Source organism: Convolutriloba macropyga, chromosome 5, assembly GCF_964194025.1.
Source record: "Convolutriloba macropyga chromosome 5, txConMacr16.3, whole genome shotgun sequence".
In the NCBI taxonomy this organism is placed as follows: domain Eukaryota; kingdom Metazoa; phylum Xenacoelomorpha; order Acoela; family Convolutidae; genus Convolutriloba; species Convolutriloba macropyga.
In genome coordinates, this window is record NC_134472.1 from 52,561,780 (window position 1) to 52,572,228 (window position 10,449).

The 10,449-nt window shown below is 32.4% G+C and overlaps 1 protein-coding gene across 1 annotated transcript; it reads right to left on the bottom strand.

The window, feature by feature from the left end:
- Nucleotides 1-3,105: 3,105 nt before the first annotated feature.
- LOC142340413 (uncharacterized) lies at nucleotides 3,106-8,086 on the bottom strand. The gene is made up of 3 exons (XM_075390990.1): nucleotides 8,080-8,086; nucleotides 7,778-8,000; nucleotides 3,106-3,492 (listed from the first exon to the last, which is right to left on the bottom strand). The coding sequence occupies exons 1-3, from the start codon at nucleotides 8,084-8,086 to the stop codon at nucleotides 3,180-3,182; spliced, it is 543 nt and encodes a 180-aa protein (XP_075247105.1). The 3' UTR covers nucleotides 3,106-3,179.
- Between the last annotated feature and the right edge of the window lie 2,363 nt (nucleotides 8,087-10,449).

Below are 10,449 nucleotides of genomic sequence, written 5' to 3' on the forward strand. Positions count from 1 at the left end.
TTCACGAAGAAAAGAAAGAGCTAGGCTAAATTTTGATACTATATCTCTTGTAATCAAAAACAAATAGTTTTTGATTTCTTAAAGAAAAGCATTTTTTTCTAATTTTCCATGAAACAAACGGTAAAGTAGGTAAAACATGAAAATTTTGAAAAAAAACGATTTTTTTAAATGCAAAAGGTGTTCCCCTTTCAACTTTTTTCCAAATTTTCCCAAATTCTAACGTTCACTGAAACAAACGATGAAGTGGATAAAAATATGAACATTTCGAAAAAAGTTGAATTTTTCAAAATCTAAAGGGTACCACCTCTCCTTTGATTTTTTTCACTTTTTGCAAAGAGTTGCCTAAAATTTTTTTATTTACACTAAAACAAATGATGAAGTGGGTAAAAAATGTAGATTTCGAAAATTGAATTTTTTGGATTTTGAAGTCGCTTTGAACTTTTAGATTTTTTTTCAAGTTTGCTTTGAAGTTTTTCTCCTAATAAAAATGATTTGAAAACAAATTTTCTCCTGATGAATTGAAAAAATTTCAAAAGAATTGTTTGTTATAAATCGTTTGGGTTTTTGTCTTCACTGCTAGAATCTCTTTCTAGAGCCTTTTGCATTAAACCTCAATCAACTCTTGCTCGATTACTTCTTAGTATCTCCTTTTTGTGTCGAATCATTATTTAAAAATCATTTAATTTTTCCATTAGATCTTTAGTTATATCTTTGTTAGTGATAAATATAGTGAAACCCTCAGTAGTCATAAATATGGTCTTTTACTCTTTGAGTTCTTTTACCATCGGGTTCCAGATTTATATCTACATCATTCTTTTTAAGTTTTTTTTCAAGATGCATCAGCTTGTTTTTTTCTAATTGATCATTTGTTTGTTTTCCCATTTCTATTAGAATTCTAATCATCTCATCGTCAACTGTTAACTTATCATCGTAGCAATCAGGTATTGTTAAGGGCAATGGGAATTCTAATTTACGTAGCAACCCCTCTGAGTCTTGTATCTGCGAAGCAGTTTGACTGATGGCTTGTCATGTTTGCTTTTGATTAAATATACCTTCAATCATTGAAGTTGATTGTTCAAGTTTCTGATTTTGTTAATTTAATGTTTTTGTTAATGTTACCATAATTTTTTTGTAGTTCAAGCGAATCCATAATATATACCTTTAATCATTGAAGTTGATTGTTCAAGTTTCTGATTTTGTTAATTTAGTGTTTTTGTTAATGTTACCATAATTTTTTGTAGTTCAAGCGAATCCATAATACTAAGTCTATTTTCATCCATTATAACATTAATAAATCTTTCGGGATAAATTTCTATTGAGTGTATTCAGGAACAAAAGAAAGACCTAGGCTAATTTTTGATACTATATCACCTATAATCAAAAACAATAGTTTTTGATTTCTTAAAGAAAAAGCATTAAATTGGCGGAAAACTGGCCAATTTTTATCACTTGATTTCTTTTCTTAATTCGATCGTCTATAAAAATTTCGATTGTCTATTTTTGTTTTAATTTTTGCCAAGCATAACTTGAATTACTTATTGGTTAATGATTAACCTAAAAGTTTAATTTCATGTTCACTTAGATGTGATAATCTGGGATTTGTTCCTAACCTTTTTATTGAAAAATTAAGATTTATTGACTTATTTCATTTTCTATATACGCTTTTCAAATTTCTTATTGATGAATGCCATTTTCTGTTGGTCCCAATTGATATTATACTTAGTGCTAGGACAGATGTTCCATTCAATCAATCTCAATTTTGTGGTTTGTGTTTCATTTTTGTTGGTATGAACAAGCTTGTTTGAAAATAGTCGATTTTGTTCAATTTGTGTTGAACTGTTTATTTTAACCAAATTTTCTGTGTGATAAAACTCATTGCTCACACTTTGTTTTATTCAATGGAGTGCATATCTTACCCACTACTCATGATTAAAAACCAAATTGATAATTGATAATTTCGATCCAATTTTATTTCTTAATGAGACTGAAATTTTAGATTATTTTGGGTAGGAAGGTGAATAAATAGTTGTCAAAATTTTTTGTAGCTCGTTTGACTTCGTTTAAACTAATTTTTCTTTGTTCTTTTTTATCTTATGAACTTGTTGTTGGGATACTCTGAGCGTATCTATAATTGACCTAAAAGGTAATTTTTGACATTTGCTCTTGTTGCTATATAAGTCGATACACCCAGCTGATGCTTTATTTTTCTGAGATCTCTTAGCTAACTTTCCCTCGGTAGAATGTTACCATCAATAACTGATATTTTATCCATTTTATTAAGGTCATCTACAATTGAATCGGCTGTTCTCACCTCCTTTTGGTCTATGCAAACCATTATTAGTGCAATGCAAGCAACACACATTGGATTGTTTATGCACGCTAATGAAAAATAAAGTTTTTTCACGGGAGGAGTGTTGTGTGGGGGGCACTTCCAATTTCAGATCACTGACTTACATAAACATATGGAAGGGGTCTGTGCTTTTCTTCTGAATTATTTAGAAAACTTCCGTTAGCACGATACAGTTGTCCTTGAAGGGGACTCTAATTTCTTTGCTCAGAGTTTCTCAGTAAATTGTCTACTTCTTTATGTGGTGTATTATTATTATACAAATTGCTCTAATTACTTACTGTTTTCTTTCTTTTTTGTACATTGTTAGCAAAATTTAATTCAAAATTGACTCAAACAATTTTTTTTCGGAAATGAGTTTTAATATGTCACCCCTCCCTCCCCATTCTAATATATGTAAGCGCATATTCAAACTGATGCAAATAGAACCAATGATTATTCGTCAAGCCCAAAAATGGCTCAATTGGTTTTCAGGCCATTCGAATATCCTCGTAATTCATTACGTTACTTGTTACCAGAGTCGAATTGGCAAATTAAAGAGACGAGTAATTTTACTTGGGACTATTGTAATTCTTTTTCAAATCTTAATCCTTGGGAGTATAAGGGAAATGCGAATATTGCTCATATGTATTATGTAATGGAAATGAAAGTCTGGGGGATATTGGAATTAAGACAAGAAGCGATCTAAAGCCATTTTGGTAATAAATTCGGTTATCTCTAAGGTGCAATTTTGTCACTGATAACGCCACGTAATGTCAGTTTCATATGCATATATATATTGTCCTTGGGGAGAGGGCAGGGAGTGACATTTTCCTAAACAGATTCGAGTAGTTCAGACATCAGTAGAAAATGATTTGGCATTGGCAGTGGAATTGCTGAGAGTTCGTTTAACCCAAATGGGTTCCTGAATTGCATTAGCAAGTTTATTATTGTGATTGGCGCTAGCTTCAATGGCTGCGAGGTGGGGGGTTTTATTGTCACAGGTGAAGGTCGAGTCTGTGGAATGTGCCGTCAATTCTGACTGGTTACTGCACCCGTTGATGGTTCCAGCGTCATGGCAATCTACAGTTGTTTCAATTGTTTTTGGATTTGCTGACGGGGCGTCCGAGTTCATGACGTTTTTCATGCTGACGTACTCTTCGTACCTGAAATTGAGTTACATTTTTTCCAAAATTTAGAGATGAAAATAAGTAATAGCTACTTATTATTCCTGTTGTCTTAACCAGAATAAATAAAATTGACCAATCAAATTCTCTGTAAACGGTTGGGAATTATTTATAAGCTAAAATTTAGGCTAAATGCTTCAAAATTCAGCCTTTTTAATTAAAAACAGCACGAAATAAGCTCCTTTAGCTCACTTCGATTAAATTTGCCGTAAGCACATCCGCAAACACCACTAATGCAATCTATGTAGACTCAAAAGGGGGCTATTCCTACTTCAACTTCCGTTGAGAGTGCTCTGTGATTAAAACTTTGCCATTTTTGCAAACTTTACTAGTTGATTTTCAAAAACGCAGAATTTATTTTTGATTTTTTAACTAACAAATTATCTATAACATTCGAAAAATTAAGTGTTCCTAATGGACGAACGGCCTGAGCAGAGCTAGTTTTGGACCAATTTTGGACTGTTACAATCCAAAAAGAATTCTGATTGTAATCAGTCGGTCTTTTTCTTTAATTGACCTTTTTTATATTAATTAATGAACAGAACATTTCCAATCCAAGCTAAAACTCAGTCGTGATAAGTCCAATTGGCTTCCTAAGCGGCTGCAAATTAATGAATCTAGTTTTTTACTTGAAGACCTATGGTCGTTTTGACTTTTTAAAAAAATTGATTTTTAAATAATGTCTTATCAAACTTTGCCTCTATTTTTTTCTTAATTTGGTCAACATGTAGATTAGTGTCAGCAAAGAAAGAATGTTTCTTCTTTCTACTGAGTTAACTATTAATCTCTATTTCTGTTTCAGGCCTCAAGTTATGGCTTTCTGGCTTTGATACTAATAGAATTGTTTTATTTTAGAGCTGCCCATTTTTCTCGTTTTCTAGTTTTGTCACATTATTGGCAATTCACATTTTAACTTATTGGCGTTCAAAATAAGGCACAATTGAACACATTTAAATCCTGAAAGATATAGATTATGGTTTTAACGGCTTCGAGATTACTTTCTTTGAAGAATTTAATTGAATTTTTTTAAATCTTGTCATTAACTGTCGTTTTTACTTGGTCGTTTTAGTGGTATAAAATTTCTCGTATAATGACAGGTTTCGTTGGCTTTTTATGGAAGAATAGATGAGCCAATTATCTGATATTAGTAGATAGCTGCTGAGTTTCATGACTTCGAAAACAATTGTTTTCCAAAATAAAAAACTCTTGTTAACTTCGCAATTTTGACACGGGTTTTTATCAAAAAAATGAAAATGAATTTTTAATTTTTGTCATATTTGACGTTCTTTTTGTAGGCGTAAGTGATATACTGGATAATTGCAGGTCTCATGGGCTTCCTTTGGACGACTAAACGAACCTATTTAATTTTGGAGGTAATTTTGTTTCGAAAAAAAATAAGAAGTATTACTTAAGTTTGCCTTTTTTCTTTTTTGTCTACTTGTTATCGAGTCTCATTAATGAGAGGTCACATACTCATTATATGTTTTCGCAAAAGGTGGAACCGAACATATTTTGAGCGACAAACATAGCTTTACGGATTCGACAGCGTTTTCTGGCAAGTTTTAATTGAATTTTTGTTTGTTGTCTTTTTGTTGTTCCTTTTCAACCGCATAAAAAATTGAATAAGGACAGATATTAATGCCCTTCTATAGAAGCACTGGTAATCGTAAACCTATGAGATATTTTAGTTGATTTCTAATGGTTTTCATTACTTTGAAGTTAATTGTTCTTAAAAAAGCAAGCGCATTTTTAACTTTTTTGTTCTTTTATGTCTAATTGTTACGAAGCCTTATTATGGACTGGTCTCATATCTTTTCTGGTGAATTACATGTTATTTTGTTTAAGTTCAGTTTTATTTGACGCTATGTTTATTTTCTATTAAGTTTTCTTTTTTGAAACGGACAAAATTGTTGATATAATTAATGTTTGTTGTTGTTGTTTGGTTTTGCTGTTCGTCTTAACTCGTTTTCTTAATATTGGCACATCTCATCAACCTATTGCATCATTTCGTTTTCCACTGAGTTATTTGCTTTGGAGGCTATTTTTCCGTTCATACACTATTTTTTGTTAAATGTTTGAATTTTTGTGTTTTGCTATCTGTTCCTCGTTTGGTAGACAATTATGCCAAAAATGTGAATGAGCGGGGTCCGAACCTTATGTGCAATCGCACATTACCGAGCTTCCTTGTTCCCTCTGCTTTCATCAGTTGTTATGAAACTTGAATTACTTTACCTTTTTTCTTACCTGTTTTTCATTTTTTTGTTGGTTTGCAATTGATTTCCTTTAATATAATCCAACACTGAGAATAAGCTGGAATTACTGACTGACAATTTGTCGGTGAATTTTCATGAGGCTTCGTTTTGGTATTACATGATTATATTGCCTTTGAGTATTATTCTTCCTTTGTCATTTTTAGTTCTGATCTTCAAAATGGTTTGAATTAATTTTCTCTCTGATATCTCCAACAAGAGAGAAGTGACGCAAAAATAGTCTTTCCTTTGGTCGTAGATTTTTTTCTTTGAATAATTCAATTCTCCGTTTCTACGAATATTATCTGCATTATGCTTTCACAATATGTCGTTTTTATCTCCATGTTTTTATAAATATTAGTTTTTGCGTCATAAAAGTTCCACAGTGAGCTTTTTTCTGTCAAAATTACTCATAAGTTTGAAATTTGTGAGGCTTTTTTGTATGGATTTTAAATGATATCATAATTGTTTAAAAATTAGCGTGTATCAGTGATGTCAATGTTGAAATCTTTTTCGTGATGAGATTGGTGGAAATTTTTACCAAAAATTTTAATAAAATCTGGCTAGGTAAAGAATAAATGTTTCGAGACAAGAAAATGGTTTCGGCTGCAATTATGACTGCTTGTATATATTGACCGGAGAGAATTGAAAAAGATCCGTGAAACAAAGCTAATTCGAGTTTAATTGGTTTGACGGTGTCAAACAGCCATAAAAATTGACAGCTTTAATTTTTGGTCAACATTTAATAAATCTTAGAATGTCTGTGATAGCATAGTTTTTTAGCAGCTTTTAAATTTCTGTTCTAGCTCTCCGCTTAAAGTTTTCATCGGCCGCATTGACGGAACGAAAAATGTTACTAACAACCTTTTCATGGAATTCTGGAACAATAGTAAACTAAGTTGAGCAGATGCTTATTACAACCTATCTAATGTTGATTCGTCATCTACTGTGCATAGGTGCATCTCAAATCGAAAAAAAAGTCGGCATAATTGAAAGGTGAAAAAGCGAAAAACTGTAAAACTTTGAAGTTGAAAACTTTATATCTTCTCCTGAACAAAAAAGAATTGAAAAATTCTCTTCAACCCGTGATTCGATTTTACATCAATACTACTTTTATTTCTCTCAGTAAAAGATTTTGATCGGGGAAAATAGACTGAACAAAATAACTCGGGCTTGTATAAAATCCCAAACCCCAAGTCCAAGTAAATATGAAGGGTTGGACCAACAATCAAAATGCTTAATTTATTGGAGAGAAAAGTGCTAATCTTCGTGAAATGAAAAAAAATGCTCCTGAAAGATTAAACTGAGAACGAAATAAACGAGAACGAAGTATAAAAAATGAAAATTTCTTTCCTAGAGTACTTCCAATGATACCAAACTTTTTATTTTCATCCGATAGTATTTGTTAAATAGAATTTAATTGATTCGTTAGAGGAAATGTTTGCAAAAAATCCTATCAATTTTGCTAGTTCTATCCATAAAACATTTGCCCAGAAATTAATGGGACGCTGTTTGGGACAAAACGGGAAACGTTCAAGACCTCTAAAGCTGCAATTTTTTTCAATTTTTTCTCTTCACAACACTTGCTTCAGCCCTCACTGTGTTGTTTCTAGGTTCAGAATTGAGCAGAGATTGAAAAACTATCGAGTTTTGAAAAAAAACCTTACCAACCAGGGCGTGAGTGAAACTTATTTCATTGCCATTCAACAAAAAGATATACCAGAATGTTCAATATTGATTAGTGTTCACGAATTCGCACTACTTGGTAAGGGAGCCACTTCACTGTGGCTTTTCCCACAATATTACACCTCAGTTTTATCTAGAAATTTATCTAGCATTTTATTATAAATACCTGATAGTTGTTCATTGAACCCTTGCGTATGACGCTTTTGGTACGCAAGACTTAAGGCGGATATTGTTATTACTATTATTTTTTTAGTGATTTCTAATTGGACACATACTTCAAATTGATAGCCTTCAGTTTTTGTCGAATTTGCGTCAAGCGAACAAATTACCTCTTTTGGCTGTCAGCAGAAACCTGCCAAGCTCCCTCTCTACCTATCCGGACGTAGTTCTCGTAGATTTGCTGATCAACGGCAGTGGGTTCTTGCAACCACACTTTGTAGCTGCTACAACTTGAGCTGCAGCTGCTGGTATTGTTGTACTTGTTGTTGCTCTTGGTTGTTGCTGACACGTCAGATGCTCGTTTTGCACTTTGGCTTCTTTTCAAACAATATTCTCCATTTTTTAAATATTTTTTTATAAATATTTGTAGATAGCTTTTTAAAAAAATCTGAAGCATGTACATTAAACTAACCACTCATTTCTAACTTAAACTAACTTCCTAATTAATATTAAACTAAGGTGCGGTAATTTATGTAACAACAAAAACACATGTTTAAAAACATTTGAAGAGAAATTTCAGTCGTTCTTTGCATAAAATGCAAAAAATGAGGCCTTTTACTACTGGTATGGCTAACGAACTAATTTGACAACCTGGGGCTTCACAAATTTGGTTTTCGACAAATCTATTTTTGCTAGCTTTAAAATTTTCCTGCAATGAAACTCTAGTATCAAATTTTTCCAACTCACTGAGGACTTGATCAATTTAAATGACAAAATGGGATAAATGGAAAATATTCCTTTTGACGCTCGAGTATCCGGTAATGGAATCAAATGACTGCTCTTGTTTAGGGTATTGATCGTTAGGTCGGCGATGACTATGAGTGCTGCGCCCTACAGTCGATTGTTGTTTTTTGAGCTTACTGCAATGCTGTCTTTGTTGTTGTTGGTTCTGTTTATGTTCTCCTGGTGACTGTTTCTGACAGAACATTCCATTGATGCAAAGACAGTCCGACAACTCACATACTCACTGGCTGGAAAAAAAGTTTTGAAAGATGAGATTAATTACGGTAAATCGGGGGGTTGGTGAGTTGTGAGTCATAAATTTTTTTCAAGATAAACGAAATTGGGAATCTAGCCCGCGACCCTTGTAGATAAAGCTTTGGTTAGAATAAAGAAGAATCTTTGATATCTCCAAAAAGCGACACTTCTGTAAAGAGAGGGTTGGGATGGGGTTCCAACCCTCCTCACTTTTTTATAGCTCTTGAAAATCATCATTTCATTTCATGTATTTACACTTCGTTTGTGTCAGTAGAAAAAAATCCAAACATTAAATAACTATATGAAAAAACTGGTTTTCTTTTTTCATTACTGATGCATTCCTTCTTTTTACAACAACATAACTTCGTTGATCTTCAGAATTTCGATCAATGTAATTATTACATTGCAAAACGTAAACTTTATAATTTGGGTTTTTTGGAGTTTTCGTGGACAACAAAGACAAAACTTCGTTTTATTTTCTTAGTAATCACTTAATGCCCTAATCAATTTTGACACTTATTTTCTTAACAGGCATGATCTGGGTAGGTGCAATAGTCCTAATGGTTTTTTGAATCGGTAATTAGTACCATGAGGGACTTTTATTGTTCCGACCCATTTTAGTGGGGAGGAACTATATGCTCAACTGGGTTTTTTTGTTCAGTCAATTTTCGCCGGTCGACATATTCATCGTACAGGGTTGTGAGTGGTATCATTAGAAAGCTTAGACAACGCAGAATTTAAAATTAAAAAGATTTTTTAACTTTCTTTTCCCCGAGTAGTGACGGAAGTTTAAAGTTTTGTGAACGTCAGCCTAAATTTAGTTCTTTTGTTCACATTTTTTTTGCAACTTTGCTCAAATTTCGATCAATTTCTGATAAAAATTATCAAAGTTTTACGTTTAAAGATAAAATGGAGTTGGTAAAATGTTTGAACCAACTGTTTTGGCTAAGCTTTCAGCTAAATATGGGCTGATTGTACCTCCGTTTTTTAAGCAAGTTTTCTGAAAATAACATTTTTGCGGTTTTTCGCTAATTTATACTGTTATTTTTAAAAAATGCATAACTTATTTTTGATGTATTATGTTTTTTGCCAAAAAAAATTACGCAATGTTCTAGAACAATTATGTCTTTTAACAGCAACGCGGCGATGGCAAGCCCAATTTTGGTCTCATCGTTTATTTTCGCAATGAAGAAGGATTCGTATTGTATTTTGGGTCCGTCCTTTTAAAAACATTTTTGCAATATTTTATCCCCGTTAAGGTAAGGTCTGTTTTCCTTTAAAAAATCTATTAATAGCAGGTCCCAATTATGTTCAAATAATGTCAAAATAGTGAATTCTGGAGTTCTGCCAGCCTTTGATGCTCTTTTTATAGTCTTATGACTTAGTCTAATCAACCAAATTCCGATTTGACGTCGAAGGAGCTATCAAAGAAACTATCTAATGCCTTTTTTGATACTTAATGCTTTTTCTGTAATTTAACTCGATAAGTATACAAAATTTTTTTTTGTTGACTTTTTCAATTAGCTATTTGAATAACATTTGGAACATTTCTTTGTTTTAATTGAGAAGCAGCAAGAGCAGAACCAGTTTTGGTCTAGTTGTGGAAATTTATAGTTCAAAAATTTTTCGGATTGTAATGGCGCGCTGTTTATTTTTTGGATTGGAATGGCGCGCTGTAATTTTTTTTGGGTTAGTTACAGAACAGAATGATTTCAAATCAAACCACTCAAAGGAAACAGTGCGTGAGGTAAGTCAGAAATAACAAAAAAAAATCGAGACTTGGTAAACCGATAAACGCGATAGA

What these genes read in the sequence shown, in the direction of transcription:
- LOC142340413 (XM_075390990.1), bottom strand. An exon ending in TCTGCTGACAGCCAAAAGAG is followed by an intron (nt 3,493 to 7,777) that starts GTAATTTGTTCG and finishes ACTCAATTTCAG; the next exon opens with GTACGAAGAGTACGTCAGCA.